The 19,023-nt window shown below is 43.2% G+C and overlaps 1 protein-coding gene across 1 annotated transcript in view; it reads left to right on the plus strand.

Annotated features, from left to right (window-relative positions):
• Positions 1-19,023, plus strand: part of setbp1 (SET binding protein 1) — a 53,962-nt gene that overhangs the window by 2,217 nt on the left and 32,722 nt on the right. The window contains exon 2 of the mRNA XM_088994269.1: positions 9,581-10,162. Within this exon, the coding sequence (XP_088850395.1) occupies positions 9,740-10,162 (423 nt within the window). The 5' untranslated portion in view covers positions 9,581-9,739. The remainder of the gene's footprint in view (positions 1-9,580; positions 10,163-19,023) is intronic.

Genomic DNA, 19,023 nt, shown 5'->3' on the forward strand with positions numbered 1-19,023 from the left:
TTGTGTAAGAATGTTAATAATTGAGTTGAAATGTTTGTGTACCTTTTTTAAAAGTATTTCTGTAGCATCGGTTAACTTATATATACACTTGTATGCCAGTTAACAAGGATATTTGATAAGGTTTTCACTTGACATTCGTTGCAGACTATTTTAACCCCTGATGTTCACCTTTTTCTTCAAATATTTTGCCACCTGAAGTGAATGATGAAAAAAGCAACGGGAGCCCACTTCTATCCCACTAGGTACATTGTGTACACTAATATAGTCCTAATTATTAGCCCCCAAGGCATTGTATATGGCGGGTATTATGTTTTTCATCTGCACCTGAACATCGTTCATCAACATCTCGGAATGGTTTCATGTGGCATCTTTGGTGTGTGACACAAGGCAGAAAAGTCAAATTAGTCTACCATACGTCCGCAGGTGAGGCCTGAAAGGGAAAGGATAGTAAGCAATGGCTGTCAGCAGCACTCCCACAAACCTCAGCGCTGGGAGATAAATAGACACAGGTGAATTATCTGGGTCTGTCGGATATATGGCGTGTGAGTGCTAGAAAAATAAGAATGACAAGCATATGAAGAAAGGTGCTTGTAAAGAGGTGGAACTAATGGGATTTGGGTAAAACTGTAGCAGCGTTTTTTTCAGTGCGAAAGATTACTCGATAATCAATTCCTGATTGGATAATGGGATGCCCGTGCAATCTTTAAATTGAAGCATGAGGAATCAATAAGTTGCATCCACATCTGAGCTGGATACCTCCGGTGGAAATAGGATCACAGGGAAAAAGGGGGAGGAAATATGAACAGCATCCAAGGACAAACCAAAGTGTTGGCAGGCTCTCTTAGCGGAATATCACCTTTTGGCAGAGGGTGAGAGGGAGGAGGCAGAAGGGTTGAGGTAGCACTGAGATGAGGCAAGCGAACAGAGGTTGGTGGGAGTGAGGTGAGGAGGTGCAAGAGGCAGGCTGGTGGGGAGTTGCAGAGGTGTTTTTGCTGACAGCCATTTTGTGGCCGCTGTGAAACCTGAACATTCGTCTGCTTGTAGCTAGGTGAGAATGGTGCGAACTGGCATACTGTGTGTACACACAGTTTATCGTTAATCATTTAGAGTGGATTTAGTTAAATTCTTGGAAGTTCAACATTCCTGACAAGAGATAGACATTTGATTCAATATACTCTATCCACTCTCATACAAATTAGCATAAACTAGTGGAGACTGAATCAACAGTATAGTGCTCTACATTTTGCCTGATGTGCTCAATGTTTAAATTAACTCTTAAACAATTCCCAACTCATTTTAATACTGTACAGTCAAATCTCGGTTTTCAAACGTCTTGCTTCTTGACCAAAAATGTTTTTTTTTATGCCTCGGTTAACAACCGAAAATCTGTTCTCGACCAAACTGAGCGCACCTGAATGCACCACTCAACTCCCCTCCGTTTCCTTATGTCACTTCGTTGTGTCATGTCTCATTGTGACTGGCGCATTATCCTCGTGTAGCGTTCCATTGTTAGCTGGCGTGTATATATTATTCAATCACGCTAAAAAAACAGAGATTGATAACATTGATTATAAAGGGAAATGTTTCCGTTTTCGACTCAATCGGTTTTCTGGAACGGAAAATGGTCAAAAACCGAGGTTGGACTGTACATGTATATATATCAGACTGCGTACACGAAGACCATTTTTCTATCATGTACACACCTTTCATTCAATTTTCCCTGACATTTGATCATGATAGTGAGAACAGCAAGTACACACTGTAACAGTGGGAACTTTTCCAGCACCGAGGCGTGCAATTAGTTGTCGTGATCAAGGGCAAATCAGCTTTGAGTGCTTGGTTGGAAGAGTGGTGAAGTAATGAGGTGCTGATAACTGAAGAACTTTCTTCCTACATCCTGATAGGGCCTCAAGGCAATCAAACTGACAACATTTGAGTTACAGGGACATTCTTAACCACGCGTGCAGACTATTTTTGTTGTATTTATTAGGTCCGCTGTACACCAAGCAATGCGATCTGTCCTGCGGTGGAAAGACTGTTTTTCATTTATGATCATTCGAAGGAAGACAATGGCGTTCACTCACACATAGTTAACAAGTAATTGAAGAAATATATTTCCAGTATAGAAAATGATGCATCCCACCCCTGGATATTGAGGTTGGAAACCCCTTTTGATTAGTCACCAAAGATTGGAGCATTCTTGAAACATTGCTCTGGACGGGAATGAAAAAAAAGCGCAATATGAAAAATGAAAATGGCAGACTTCCACTGTTCACGATTCCTCTAAAATGGTCAAATCTCTTCTCATCAAAGGAAAAAAAGTTGTACACACCAATACATGTGTGTGAGTGTGAGAGGGAGGGTGGGGGAGAGAGAGTGAGTGAGAGGGAGGGTGGGAGAGAAAAAGGGAGAGAGAGGGAGACGGGAAAGAGAGAGGGGGACAGGGGGAAGAGAGAGGGAGGCAGGGGAAAGAGAGAAGGGGGGAGAGGGAGAGAGAGAGAGAGCGATTTGTCAGTCCACCTCAAGCGCTAGGCTGCTATGCAGCCTTAAAAGGTTGTGTTTCTGCTGCCATCTCTTGCTCCCCATTGCTCTCATGCCTGTTTTCTCCAGCACACGCACATAGACACACGTTTTTTTGCCTGTGTGTCTGTACCATTCACCCCCTCAGCTGGGCCCATCTGCATTTCATCATCGTTGTTTTATCATAATTGTCTCCAGAGCGAGAAAAAGGCAAAATGATGTGTCCCATTCACAGCCTTTTACATGCAGCTCAGTGAGTGACCTTATGCTATTTGAGAGAGACGCTGGTCTAGCGTTGGCAGTTTGGCGAACATAATAAAGCTATTTATGCAGCAAGTCTGGCCTCTCACAATCCCTCGGCTGTCCAAGGCCAACCAAGGTGTGTATGCATATGTGGATGTGAGTGTTTGTGTATAAGAGAGACTAAGAGAGAGGAGACAGCGTGGCTTGGACTAGGTGAGGGAGGCCCGTGGAGGGGTCACTCTTACATAAACTCTGTGCCTGCCAGTAACAGAGTACTACTAACACAGCTTAGGGTGGCTGCATGGGGGAGGAGGCAGAGACGTGACCCAGCTAAGTAGTTTATGCAGTTATGACCCAGAATGAAGATTGACATAATTCATGTCGACATTTTGTTGTCATGCTGCAGTTTAGTATAGTAGTAATGGCTGGATTCCACTTTGAAGCCTGTGTATGGATGTCTCTGCGTGAGATGTTGTGGTTGGCAACTCTCTTTTTTCCTGTCATTGTGCTCAGTCACATGACAATCAGAGTGGCTTTCACACATGCCGTGAGGGCAAGTCACCAAACCGACATTAGGGATGGGGAGGCTCCCGAGGAACAAACAGGGTCATGTGGGTTTTCATCCACAATGGGTTGACTTTTGAAGATGCCACATGGACCAACCACCGTTGCGTCTGATCTTCTGCAACTCAATTTCAAGGAGATGTAATCTTGACCTTTTTGATGTTTGTGTTTAAATAATTGGTTTTCTGGAATGCCTGGCCAACCATTTCAAAAAATCTTTAGAAATCTTTAGTTGTGCGCTTAATTACAATAAAACCCACCCACTTCACAGAGTTTCTCAGAAAATGTCGCGATTGGCTGAAGTTTTTGAGGAAAAGAATCACTTTGATTCCGCATCCAAGGTTCAATCATGTCAGAGGCCGCTATTACAAGCATTCTTTCATCCTGATTCTGATATGTTCAGCTAAGTTGACGACATGCAAGTTGAAGACATTTGTGTTTGGTGATGTCTTGAACCACAAGATACACAAATTGACAAGCGTAATTCTGCGGCTTGTTGATTCGATGCTGTGATGGTTAATTCAATTGCATCTTTATAGGCAATTGCTTTAAGTGTGTGTCTGTGGGGGCCGGGGGGTAAAGTGGTGATTTTACACAATAATTAGAATAGCATGTTGCATTGCATAGCATCTTGATTACTCCATGAACACGTTGGCGGGGGGGGTGCATTGTGTTTGAGTTCAGTGATATGGCCTGAAATTCATATCATGGTTTGCATTTAATTCCTTTATGGTAAATAGTACAATTGTATATTTTGACAGATAAATGTAACGGTGAAAGTGTTCAGGGTGAAAGGAGTGGGGGGGGGGGGGGTCAAAAGATAAAACAAACTATTCTATACACAAACGAAAATGTCAGGAGACTGAAATATACAACTGCACAAAAATAGTGCAAAGTAAAAAATAGAGAAAAGTATAATAAGCATATTTGATATTGACTCGACATAAGGTGGCAGTGCTATTTACAAAGCGTGACTCCAGTTTTTTTCATGATAATCTAAATATTATTACAGAGACTTGACACATGGATTTCATGGACAAATGAATAATTAATTATGCTCACAGGGGTTAGGCTAAAGCCCCTCTTGAATCTTAATTCTGCACTTCAACTGGATATGTTAGTCATTTTTCACTCTCACATCTGTTTGGGGACGACCCTTCACAAGCAAGGCCCATCACCACAATATTGGATATGTTTAATATTCAGGATTTTAAGATCTCAAAGCCCTGATCTCAACCCTTTCAACACGTTTGGGTAAAGATTAAAAAAGAAAGTGTGAGCGATTTTTCTCTCAGATCCAACATCAGTAAACAAAACAGTTTTTTAGGTGGATGGACCTAACGCAAAAGAAGAATGCAAGCGCTGCTAGAGTTGAGCAACTTCATATCTTCCTCTAATATTTGAATATTCGGCGAGCCCCCTCGCTGCCCATCTTTAAAACACGCCTCTAAACTCACTTGTACTCTTTGGCATTTGACTCAGCATGTTTCAGACTTGATTTTAGTTTTACTCCCTGGTGTTTTCTCCGATCTTTGTGACTGCTTTACTTCCTGTATATGATAGTTGTCCGTATTAAGCGCTTTGTTACAGCTTCAGCTCCTGCTAAAGCGCTATATAAATCAATATGTATTGTATTGTATTGTATTTTATTGTGTTGTCGGTCAGGTGTCGCAGTCACTTACTGGTCATGTTTCAAACTTTGCGTTTCACTTCCTCTATACGACTGATGGCCCTGGTCATAGTGAGGCCATACACTCAGCCAAGCTACTGTCCCCTGTGGAGGAGGTGTTGACATCTGAGATTACAGATGGCCAAAAAAAGCAGCACAAATCCAACTGCAACGACAAACAAAATATATTCGGGTGTAACACTGCATTGCTCTCAATATCGGCAGCAAGCAGCTATCAGGCACACAGGAAATCAATCTTAAAATGTATTATTCCATGTGTAAAGTAAATGGATGTCAGTAGTGTTGAAGTTCAGAAGGTTAAACATGCAAAACCGCCACAAGGGTTCTTTACAGCTTCTTAATACCACACAGGGGTGTGCTGAACCTTTACGAGTAATGTTTTATACATCAGAAAACACAATAGCTCAACAGGCTTTTTTTTTGATGCAATACAAAATACCCACTTAATACTCTGCCTGTGGATTATGCGTAGTTTGTGTGCGGTCTTGTCGGAGTACTGCAGTGGATTATGATTATTCAATCACACTGTAAGCATGTGGTGTGAGGCCGGTAGGGTATTACGATGTAGATCAGCTGTTAGTACAGGAGTTTGCACTGGTACAGAGAAGGCAGTCCAGGAAGGAGCAGGTAATTACTACATCAAACATTTTATTTTCTCTGAGCTCAGTGAAAATGTATAGTATCTACGCTTGGTGGAGGTCTTTGAACGCACCTTTCCTTAACTTACTAAGCGTGGTTTCTGACATTACCAAAACATTTGGAACTTTCTACAGATACATTTGGGAACTAGAATGAATGAATGAATGAATGAATGATAAAAGTACTGTATTTTCCAGTGTATAAGGCACACCGGAGTATAAGCTGCACCCCCAACGAATGGTGCATTTTCAAACTTTTTCCATATACTACAGGTAACATCCGAGTTACGGCCAGGTTCCATTCCGACAAAACGGTCATAAATCAAACGGTCGTAAGTCGAGATCCATTCAAAATGGCCGATGTGACGTTTACACTACAGGATAGTATACGATGCACTACAGGATAGTATACGATGTCAATCTGTTGTTTGTATGCAACGTTTTCCATTGAATACTATTATATACCAAACTGCTTATAGTTAAATTATACATCTTGTAACTTTTCCTGTCATTTTTATCATTTTATATTTCATATTATCAATTTTTATCACTGTGTGATTCTGCCGAGCCAAATACGCACGGCTTCCCACGCATACCCGCTTTTGAAAAATGGCTCTCCCTGCTAACGGAGAAGCCAGAAGAGGTCGCCCAACACACACGCTGAGATGTAGGCGGACGTCGAAAGAAATAAGACTCAATGAGGCGGTGGCGGCGTGAGCCCGACGCGGCTTTGTTGTCGCGCCGATCCCGTGCGCCGATAGCCGACCCGCCTCGGCTTTCGCCCAGGCCGGCGTCTGGAGGACCCTTGACCCAAGCGCCGACCCCCACCCACCTAGGCGAGGGTGGACACTCCCCCTCGCTGGTGCCATTGTTAGAGGTAGCGCAACACCATCACGCACTGGCTGGCCAAATTGTCGTACGCGTTTGTGAATAAGCAGTTATTTTGTATCCTCATTTTGTGCAATGGTGTAATATTCTCTGTTAAGATAAATGAGGCATGCTGTTGAGCGGATCTGGCAACGCAGCCACAACGCTACATATGGTCCTTTGACAGCGATAAAAAAAATAGTTCTCAATGCTGAGAAAAGCGGTTGCTCTCTGTGCTCCGGCAAATAAACATCCTACTCATTCAACCTAAACTAGGAAGACCATCTTGAGTCTTTATTCTCCCAAATGCATCACAAATACTCTGCAGATCTCATCGGAGCGGTCCCAGCCGTAGAATTAAAAAAAAAAAAGGGTCTGGCAGTCATGGTCGTAAGTGCGGGTTTTTGTTTTGTTTTTCCCAAGATGGCGGCGCGTGAACACGCAGCGGATCCCCTCTCCCGGCAAATTGGCGTTTTCATGTTTATTATGGGGCGGCCCGGTAGTCGAGTGGTTAGCACACCGGCTTCACAGTGCAGAGGCCGCCGGTTCGCGTCCCGGTCCGGCCTCCCTGTGTGGAGTTTGCATGTTCTCCCTGGACCTGCGTGGGTTTTCTCCGGGTCCTCCGGTTTCCTCCCACACTCCAAAAACATGCATGGCAGGCAGATTGACTGTTGTATGTATTTGTGTGCCCTGCGATTGGCTGCCAACCAATTCAGGGTGTCCCCCGCCTCGTGCCCGAAGACACCTGAGATAGGCTCCAGCAACCCCCGCGACCCTAATGAGGGATAAGCGGTACGGAAAATGAGATGATATGTTTATTATGTTTGTTAAAGTCATTATAAGTGCCTTGCATACTGGGTCCGAGAGGACAGTCATTCCATCTGTGCTGTATGTCATGCATATTAGCATATTTGACAATAAAGCTGACATTGACTTTTACTTGACTTTTTTGGAACTTGCACCTGTCGTAAATCGGATGTTACCTGTATAAGGCGCACCGGACTATAAGGAGCCCCTTCAATGAATGAATGAATGAAAAAACTTTTCCAAATACAATATGATTATGATGATGATACATTTCATTTATAAGCGCCTTTCAAAACAACTTTACACTTTACAGTCACAGGATAAGTTTTTCTGCGGGTGAGCAGTGGCAGCCAGACGCGCTAGCGTTCACTCAACCCGGAAGTAACACAGAAATATATAAAGGTTTTCCAAATATAAGGCACACCACATTATCAGGTGCTACAGTAAAGGCTGGGGTTACGCACTACTTCTTCTACAGGGGGAAATGGAGTCGGTGGCTGCTGACAGTAGTTGCTAGACCCGTTGTGGCTCACTACAGTATTACTTCATATATGAGGCGCACCTGCGTATAAAGGCATCTTTTGAAGAAAATCCAGCCTTTTGGCTGCGCCTTATACACCACAAAATATAGTATTGGTGTGGAAGAACAACCTCAACCCTAGTGACCAAGTATGAGGTGATTTACACCACATTTTAATGCATTCCAACATCATCAACTTCTGACCTCAAAAATGTTGTTAATGGCTGGATTGTCAAAAATCCCACAAAGATCGAATGAAAAGTCTTTCCAGAAAAAGGGGTGTTGCTGTGCTGCAAAAATAGGATCAAGTACCGCTTTGGACTATTTTGTTTAAATGACATAATGGTCAGGTCCGCAACCCTTTCATCCAGTCTACTTGAATCATGTAAATGGCCGTATTTGAAAAATTATAATCGAAGTAATTAATCTTCAGGAAATTGCATCTGTGCAAATGTAATATGTAAATAAATAGCAGGATACGTATATTTCAGACATACTTTAAAATGACTGATGGGATTCCCCAAAGCGAACGATGTGCAGTGCAGCGTTTATTTTAGTTCCTCTTTCCAAAAAAGAAACGCTATATATATATATATGGCTATATATATATATATATATATATATATATATATATATATATATATATATATATATATATATATATACAGTAAAGTCTCGTTATATCGATATCGGATATATCGATAGTCCCGGTTATATCGATACTATTTCTATGCACGCACGGAGAAAATTACATGCAAACAGGGTCGGATATATCGATAGTCCCGGTTATATCGATATTTTTTCGGACTTCCTTGAATATCGATATAACGAGACTTTACTGTATATATATATATATATATATATATATATATATATATATATATATATATATATATATATATATATATATATATATATATATATATATATAGCCATTTTGCTGAAGAAAATGAGCAACTCTAAATTAATGGATATATATATATATATATATATATATATATATATATATATATATATATATATATATATATATATATATATATATATATATATATGCAGTGTTTACACTCTCAGTTTGCATATGGATTTGTTTGTCAAATTGTGCAATGCATTTCTTTCTATACAAATGTGTCAATATCACACTGCATGCATGTGTAAAAAAGCTCAGACTGTGTTTTTTTCCAGACTAGCTCGTAAACCACATCTGGGGAAAGAATTTAGATTCCTTCCCTTCGTCTTTCTGTTTTGCCTTCCCATTCCCCATGTGTAATTCCCTCCCTCCTCGACTGCTCTGGTTGAAAAGAAGAAAAAAACAGAAGTCAGCTTCTTTCGTTTTTTCCCTCCTTTATGTCCTCAGGGTAACTTCAGCCTGGTTTTGGAGCAGTGAGGAGGAATGTCTTATTTCGCACTGATCACCAGTGTCTGCATAGCTTTGCTTCACATAAGTAGGACGGCTCAAATGAGGGAAGAACCAAGGGAGGGAAGATTAGCAAGATGCGATAAAAGACAAGAGAGCATAGGGGAAAGGATGTTAAGTGAGGGGGAAAAAAGTTTTTTTTCCTTGGGAGAAAATGTAAAATAGAGCACTTTGGCATGCGTGCAGCTTTGCGGCAGGTTTGTGTGTTCTTCTAAACATATCGTCCAATGCTAATAAGGGTCTCTAATAGGACAGCAGCCTCAGGGAGTTGTCATTCTTTTGCTGATCATATCTTTCACCTGCTCTATCTTCAGATTGTCCCTGGCTTCCCAGCGTGTCAGTGGGCCAACCAAGTCAACTTCAATAGCTGATTGACAACAACCCAGCTGCTCGACAGACTTCTATTCTCTTTATTCCGATTGGCTGGCTGCCACAGCTTCCCCCCACCCTGACTGGCTGTGGCGGGAGAGTGGATGGAGCCAAGGGATCTGGTTGGCTTGGCCCGACCCAAAGAGGCGGAGTTACAGGGAGGCGGGACGGCACGAAATGAAGGAACAGGAGCTACCACCTTGGAACGTAGTGATGATGTGATCCGCGGTGGCGTCAGCGAAGGGGAGGGGCTTGAAGAACACGGGGAGGGGCTTCTGGAAGAGCAGGAGTTTTCCATCAAGGAAGCCAGCTTCCAGGAAGGAAGTCTCAAACTGAAGATCCAGACTACCAAGCGTACCAAGAAGCCCCCCAAGAACCTTGAGAACTATATTTGCCCACCGGAGATCAGGATGACCGTCAGACCTCCCGCGGGAGAAGGCAAAGGGGGGCGGCAGGGACGAACTGGAGGCGGGGCCATATCAGGGCGGGTTCCAAAGGATGAAGACAGAGGACCGCCCAGAAAACGGGTAAGTCTGATGCCGTTGCGAGAAGCTGAATGCACTCTAGAGAAGAAGGCAGTTCACATTTTTTTGGCTTCCATGACTGTCCCAGTACACGAATGAGACACTCCATGCCTTGAACACTTCAAGCTCCCTTTCAGTATTTCCTCTCCCCTGCTTAGTTACACAGGGTCAAAGTTTGCTGTGTAATTGAAACCAGTCATGGCTAGCTCAGATCACACACAAACACACACGCACACACAGGAGCTGAGAATAGGGCTGGCATAAGCAGGTGACAGCTGGTGTCTGCTCTCTCCATTTGTGGTCATATGTAGACCCCTCTTGTCTCCTCTCCTCTCCCTTCCTCACCCCTACTCCCACACACCCGTTACACATGCACTGGTGTTCGGTGCGTGTGACACTGTGTACGTACAGGTCCTTGGGGGTTTGAGTGTTTGCGGAGTGTGTTGACCTACACTGTGGAGTGTGTGTCCAAACCTGACAGCCATCATAGTGACTCTGAGCTCGACAGGCTCAGCAGGAGCGAAGGTGTCATGTCGTCGGCGCGATGTTCTCTTGTAGTGGCCCCTCGAATTAATTTTGTTTACCTTATTACTGATGTATTTAATGACAGACGTTTATAAAAGTGGGTTACTTTTACTCTGATGGAAATTTTTGTGGGGAAGAATATGACATGCTTGAAACAGACCACACCAAAATCATTTGGGATGCGCTACAACAGTGAAAATCCCGCAACTGCCAGAATGGAGTATTACTTGACAGTTTTTAAGTGTTATTTCTGGGATCAATTACAAATCCAAAAGAGGTGATGAATGTACCTGTTGAGCCGAAATGTCACTAACCCCAAATCGTTTGTGAATCCTCTGAGCAGCCTGCTGCCCCTCCTCCTCTGAAAGGCAGCTGCTCCGGTTCGCCTTGTTTTCTGCCGGGATTGGTCTAATTCAGGGGTGCTCAATATGTTGATCACGATCTACCAGTTGATCTCCAAGGTACTACAGTATTGGTAGGTCGCATGAGAAGGTGATGTGACATTGTCATGAACTGATGCTGTACAACTAAAGTTGAGTTTAAATATAATGTATAGATATCCAAATGGGTGGTTCATTTTGACTTAGTCATTTCAAAAGTAGCTCGGAAGCTGAAAACGTTTGAGTACCCCTGGTCTAATTCCTTCTTTTAAACTTTTGTTGCAAAACAGAAATACAGTACTGCCTTAATTTCCGCAAACTTCCTTCAGCCTAACATAACAACACCGTGCGAGGCCACAGCGTTGTGTTACTGTTAAGTGTACCCGCCAGGGCATGAGAATGATTCATAACTTGACAGCCATGACTTTTGTTTGATTGTTTTTTTTTTTTCACTAGCATGCTGGTTTATTAAAAATCAAATTAGAAGTACAAGATGGGCCTTTTTCAAGCTCTCAAGTCATTTTTACATTTTGACAAAAATAATACTTAAAAAAAACCTTAAAAAAATATACAGTCAAACCCCCTCTTTTCGCGTAAGTTATCAAATCAGGTCCCTTATCCAATTATGGACTAGATAATGCCTGTCCATGTTAAGCGCTGTGTTGCAGCTTCAGCTGTTGTTAAAGCGCTATCAATATGTCTTGTATCATTGTATTGTATAATAAAAATCGTAATAAATTGGGGATCTCATTCCGGTAATAAGAAATGGGATGGAAATGGTGCATGCACATATTGTTGTGTTAGTAGGCAGATTTTGTGTTCCAACGTGCACATACAGTGAAACATTATTCCACGGTCACTATTTGTACATCGTGATTAAATCTTGTTTTGTTAATCATTTGCACTATGCATTTTTCTATTCTATTTTTTTGGGGTATGTGAAATACAAACTTGTATTTGCAATATATATTTTTAGATCTGCACCATACAGACTGATAGTGGATACAAAATACAGATCATTATTGTTTTTTTCCAAAGAGATCTTCAGTGGGTTACGGAGGTCTAGACAGTGCCTGATACTATTAAAGTCAGACCAGACATACAATTTAGTGTTTGTTTCAATTTTTGTATCAATGAATAAGCTGAGGGACATGAACCCTTCCCACAGACGTCTGAACTGCCAAGTCTAATCTGGCACCACCGGCCCCCACTTGGACTGCAACTGTATGATTGACACAGGTTGTCATAGTGACAGTATGGCGGGAGGTGGGTGTTGTAGGGGGGCTTCAAGCTGGTCCCAATTGAGCTTGGAGATTGAGGGAGGGGAGGGGCTTGTCGGATGTGGTGGTGTTGATTCAGATCAGTTTCAAGACTTCATCCCTCGCACTCCGTCGCTCTATTCCTCACCCTCGTTGCCCCCTCCCCCTGCTCCTCGACATGCTTTCCCTCCATCCACTCATCACCTGCCAGCCCAAGGCTGTATTACAGGCAGACTCAGTGGAGAGGAACGGGTTAAGGAGAGATCTCGGACTGCCTCGTGCCCCACCACCCCACACTTCCATTTTCCGTGTGTGTGTGTGTGTCTGTGTGTGTTGGGGTTAAATACTCTCTTTGTGGTGTGTGTCAGGAGGGATGGGGGATGTTGAGGAGGGGGAGCAGATGGACAGCCTCTCTGCTTTCTATTGTATCGTGTCCACGTCAATTCTCCCGCTCTCTATCTCTTTATCTGTCCCTTCTTTCTCCACTCAAGCTGCCTTCGTGTCTCCTCTTTTTCTACCGCTCTCCCTTTCCTTCTCTTCCCGCTCTCGCTCACTGTCGTCTTGTAGCAGATGGCAGCATGGGGCAGTGACAACAGAGCAGAAGCCAGGGTGTGAGCAGGGAATGGAGAGGGAAGAAGGGGTCTCTGGAAAGAGGAGGGGGGGGGGATCAGGCATATGGAGAGCCTGGTTAAGGGGCCCCTCTCACAGGGAGCGTGCATGTGCGTATGGTAGCTCAGTGAATAGAAGAGGGGAGAGGCGGGGGATACAATAGATGCACATTAATATAGAGATTTGACTCTAATGGACAGGGAAAGGGAGAGGAAGGAGGATATTCATGGAGAGTAGCAGAATGGGAGAAAAAAAAATCAGCTGTCAGAAGTGCAGACTGGATTCCGACCACATTTGCATATGAATGAGGAAACAACATTTCACAATTCTTTTCAAGCTGTTGATGTTTTTTTTGAGCTGGAAACTGCTCATATTATGAAGAATTTTCAGTTTGTTACGCCAACGCAACAGGTGACGCTTGGGAAAGCATGCTTTGATCAGAGAGGGGGGAAACTTGAATGCCGGACACAGTTTGTCATCAGTGGTACTGATCCATCTGGTTTAAAATGTTATTTTAAATATCGACAAAATAAATGCATGTGTGCAAAATACATACTATTTTATGATTGATAATTTATATTAATCAAAGTCAGCTTCATTGTGAAATATGCTAATATGTATGACATATAGCACAGATGAAATTACTGTCCTCTCAGACCCAGCTTTCAAGGCACTTATAATGACTTTACCTCCACGCAAAAAAAATAAATTGACTGACATTGTAGTTAAGCGCCATATGAGCCGCAGCGTACGCAACAAACTCACGTGTGCCATCTAGGGGTGATGGATTTCTCAAATCAAATTTATAAATCAACGCCTGCATATTCTTAGTTCATCACCTCGGGGTTGGCATTTTTGCAGACTCGTTTTTTTTTTTTTTTTTTGTAATATTTTTTTTCTAAATTTGAATGTTCCTGTTTTTTTCAAGGTTCAGCCATACTCGGCTAAAATGAGTAGGCAAAGGGCATGAGAAATAGCCCACGATCACGTTGATTTATAGTGTATAGATATCCAAAGAAAAGAACAATACAAATGTTTTCTTCCTGTTAAGCACTTTGTTGTGTTCTTTGGGACAGCAATGATTGAACAAAATGCTTAAAATGCATTTGTTTTCGAAAATATCGTTTTTGCAGCAGCCAGTTGCAAGGCTAAAGGTAAGTTGGGTAGAAAACTTCTGTTAAGCTAGCCCGGTTTAGGAAGTGCATGATATTTCATCACCGACATTTATATCGATGCGCAGGCGGCTCGTGTCAGGGGACAAACCCACACACCGGCATAAATGGGATATGATGCTCTTCCCGTCTCTGTCTCCAGCTGACATCACACACATGCTGGACGGCCTCTCACACTCAGCTCTTTGTCTGGGCATGCTGTGTGTCTTTTCAAGATGAATGCGTGCGTTCTCACGGATTGGGTCTTGGGTCAACCACTGCATCAGTCTTCCAGACACACATGCCCACGCGCACATCCGTCGCTCGACTGCGTAAGGACAGACACTCGCACATACATCATTTTGAATCCAGATTGCAGTCCAAATGAGTTTTTTTCCTCGTTATCTGTCCAGTTCTCAGGATGCGCCAAATGTGGCTCTTAATCCATTTCACTATCTGGGGAGAGAGATAAGCTGGAGCTTTTTTTTTCCAGGAGTGCAGCCCAGTCAGTGTGTTGTTTTTATTGTTGTTAGTGTACATTCATGTGTTGGTGCACGTGTGTACCTGTAGTGTATGTGATGATAGACACACACTTATCTTGTCTTGACAGCCCCCTCTGCTAGGTGGTCCCCCTGTGTGTGCGTGTGCGTGCGTGTGCGTGTGTTTGTGTGTGTGCGTGTGCGCGTATGTGTGTGTTGCGGTTTGGTGGTCTCCCAGCAGTGTTGAGGATTATTATGTGTTAGTCAAGTGCATTCACAAGGAAATGAATGCTGCACATGATGACTGTGTGTGTGTGTGCGTGTGTGTGTGTGCGTGTGTGTGTGTATGTGTGTGTGCGTGTGCGTGCGTGTGTGTTTGCACAAAATGGTTAGCCTTTTAATGTTAGCTCTTCATCCTTGGACGAGATGGCGGTTGGTGACCTGAGGGACTTGATGAGCTCATAAAATAGCCTCGTGTGTGTCAATTTTGTGCTTTCGTGTGAATCGTTCTGCTTGGAAAAGAGCGACTCTTGAGTGATTTATGAATGTTTACACGTATAAAATGATTACCTCAAATACGGCCTGACCAAACGTGCACGTTTTTTTGTGTGTGTGTTTTTTTGTGTCTGGTGTCGTCATGGGGAAAATGGCCTTCCTTTTTTATTGTGTCGTCAGTTTGAAGTCTTTGAAAAAGCAAGAGCTGGGAATGTTTTAAGGGGCGTTTCTCGATGGGTGAGGGGCGAAGGGATGTATGTATCGTGTGTGTGTATGTGTGTGTGGGTGTCTGTGTGTGTGTGAATGTGTATGTGTGTGTGTGCAAGCTGGGGAGGGGTAAGTGATTTAGCACCGCTGAAACACCAGCTGTCCATCTGTGCCTGACCCCCATACACACCCTGTGCACGCTTGAAACACACGCCAACAACCAAAGTGACACACACACACTACACACACAAACACACACCTCATGTCTAACCTCTGATCTGCTTTTGGCCGACTCGCAAACCTGAAGAACCGTCCAGACAAAATATATTCTGTTCACTCATCTCTCTCACACACTAAAACACAGACGATGCACACACACACACACACACACACACACACACACACACACACACACACACACACACACACACACACACACACACACACACACACACACGCACACGCGCGCGCACGCAAACACACCCATGGCTCCCGCACAGTCTTCATGAAGCTAAGCAAGATTGCACACTAATCAGCCCTGTTGTGTTGCTGCTGCCACTGCTGTGGGTCTACATGAATTACTCCGCAAGGTCACTCCTCGTGAGTGCACACACACACGCACACGCACACACTTTGGGAGTCATAAAGGAATGCTGAAGAAGAGATGAACTGTGACCCTAATGGACATTCAAAAGTTGAGGTGATAGCTGGACTCCACATTTTTGTGTGATTGTGTGTGTGTGTGTGTGTGTGTGTGTGTGTGTGTGTGTGTGTGTGTGTGTGTGTGTGTGTGTGTGTGTGTGTGTGTGTGTGTGTGTGTGTGCGTGTGCGCATGCACACATTAAATTGTTTGTTTGTGTGAGTGGGTCAGGGTTGAAACAACTGGAGTCTTTGCTTTCTTTCCCTCGGGGCTGGATTTTTTTTGTGTGCATGTTTTGCACGCTGACCATTTGGTTCAGACTGTAGCTAATTTCTCAATCAGACACACACAGACATACACATGCACATACACACACACAAATCGCCTTCTCTATGCATCCTATAGGTTAAGCCCCATTCATTCGCCATTGTCCCCTTTCCTAACAGGTCGTTGCTGGTCTTCTGGCAGATGTAGCCAGACCATAATAAGCATTCGTGTTCATTGTTCATTCGAATGACAACCTGCCTTTACTCAATTTAAAACTTAAAAATAAATGCCACCGATTTCAATAACGGTAATTATCCACTAATATTTTGAGTTAAATATTTCACAGCGAGCAACATTGCTTAGTAAACTCATTCACTGCCATTCACGAATTTATTCTGGAATTGAAAATATGACGTAGAGGCGCCATTCCTGAATTAGTTTGTGTTTTTTTTTTCTTGCTTGGGTGCCAATAAAGCACTGGCAATGGCCTCTGGCAATGTATTTCCCTTCCACCAGGGGACAACATTTCCCCTTTTTCCACGTTAGCACTTTGTTCCAGCTTCAGCTGTTGTTAAAGCACTATATAAACCAATATGTATGTATTGCATTGCCTTTTGGACAGCCGCCCTCATTTCAAGCTCATATAACTCCAGACCCATATAATTTATTAATTAACTCTTGTGATGAAAGAAGAGAGTGTAAGGTTTCTAACGCTGTATTGAACGTTGATGTAGTCCTAAAACTGAATATTCTGTGGATCCTGGAATTCAAGTGAAAATGACAAAAACCCAGGCACTGGAGTGGACACATTTTTGCACGTCTGGCAGTGAATGGGTTAAAGCCTTGCGTTTTTACTCATACGCATCCATGTGTTTGCATGTATGTGGCCAAATATATTCGGTGGTTTCGAGAAACGGTCCATTAAGGATTTAGACCGGTGTGGGTTAAAGTCGATGGAGAGTCAGGTGCAGTATTGACTTTCATGATGTCTCACTTGAAACGTAAGTGTGTTTGTCAGTGAAATCTGATGGCCTCATCAGCTGTCTGGGACATGCCTGTCAAAAAGTGTGTGTGTGTGTGTGTGCGTGTGTGCGTGTGTTGGGGGAGTGGATAGAGTAGATGTGAAATGATGAGATAGCAGTAACAATGTGTCATCCAAACCAATTTCTTTGTCACATTATCCAGTCTAATGGTAGCCAATTCACACCATTAAATAATGTCTGTGTAAGCTCTCAGTCGTACAGGAGTGGTCCATCGATGAAAAGGTTTCTTCAGCCGTCATCTGTACTTTTTTGAAGGTGCTTCTTATCCAAGATGCTTCTTGAGCGAACTAAAGTCTTACTGGTAGTATCGGCCATAAATATATATCTCTAATGTCCAGACATGGCGGCGCCGGACACTGCTATGATAGGTCCCTACTCTCAGGTTGGGGGAGCAGAGGACCACTCCCTGCAGCCCCACTGATTGTTCCTGCATTCCTGACTAACGACTGGCCTGATTGCCCAACTCCCTTCAGTATCTCCTCATCAGCATTACTAATCTTGCCCAACCTATGTTGCCTAAGCAGGCTATCGTACGAACGATCCAAATTGAACCTCACCCCACCATATCGGTTTAATGAAGGATTTAGCTTTTTTATGAAAATCACTTCTTTTACTCCCCTTTCAAACCATCTATGTTCTTTTGCTAAGATTTTAACCTCATTGTCATCAAATGAGTGGTTGCTAGCTTTTAGGTGCAGATGTACTGCCGATTGAGGCCCACTAGTATTATCCCCGCGATGTTGATAAAGTCTTTTTTTGAGAATTTGTTTAGTCTCCCCAATGTACTGCTCTTTACAATTTTCATTATTACAATGTATTGTATAAACTACATTACTTTTTCATTTGGCAGCCTATCTTTTGGATGCACTAATTTTTGCCTTAAAGTGTTTATCGGTTTGAAATAAGTAGGAATTTTGTGTTGCCAAAGTACTCTGTGTAGTTTTTCAGAAACTCCTGCAATGTAAGGTACTGCTACTCTTCTCCTTTTTGTATCTTCAGAATTTTTGGTTTAATTCCCTATTCTTTCTTTCTGACATTTGTTAAACGACCACTGAGGGTACTTCCGGTCTTTTCTGCTGTGGCACTGTCTCCAGTCCAAACATCATGGCTGGTCTCACCACTGTTTTATACACTTTTCCTTTCATCCTAGCTGAAACCCTTCTATCACACATCACACCTGACATTTTTCTCCAGCCGCTCCAGCTTGCCTGGACACACTTCTTCACCTCTTTTCCACACTCCCCATTGCTCTGGACAGTTGACCCCAAGTACTTAAAATCCTCCCTCTTCTCCCTGTAGCATCACTCTTGCACTTGGATCCCTCTCATTCACACACATATATTCTGTCTTGCTGTGACTGATCTTCATTCCTCTCCTTTCCAGGGCATATCTCCACATCTCTAGTTTCTCCGCCACCTGTTCCCTGTTCTCGCTACAGATCACAATGTCATCTGCAAACATCATGGTCCAAGGAGATTCTTGTCTAACATCGTCTGTCAGCCTGTCCATCACCATAGCAAACAAGAAGGGGCTCAGAGCTGACCCTTTCATCCTAGCTGAAACCCTCCTATCACACATCACACATGACATTTTTCTCCAGCCGCTCCAGCCTGCCTCTACACGCTTCTTCAACTTATAGCCACAAGGGGACACAAGCCAGTGTCTTCTTGTGCCGGTCCCAAGCCCGGATAAATACAGAGGGTTGCGTCAGGAAGGGCATCCGACATAAGATTTTTTTGCCAAAACAAATATGCGAGATACATTAAGTTTGACATACCACAAAAATTAGTGTTGTGAAAAACACTGCCC

This window comes from Hippocampus bargibanti, linkage group LG04 (genome assembly GCF_051943395.1).
Source record: "Hippocampus bargibanti isolate YZ-2025 linkage group LG04, ASM5194339v1, whole genome shotgun sequence".
NCBI lineage: Eukaryota > Metazoa > Chordata > Actinopteri > Syngnathiformes > Syngnathidae > Hippocampus > Hippocampus bargibanti.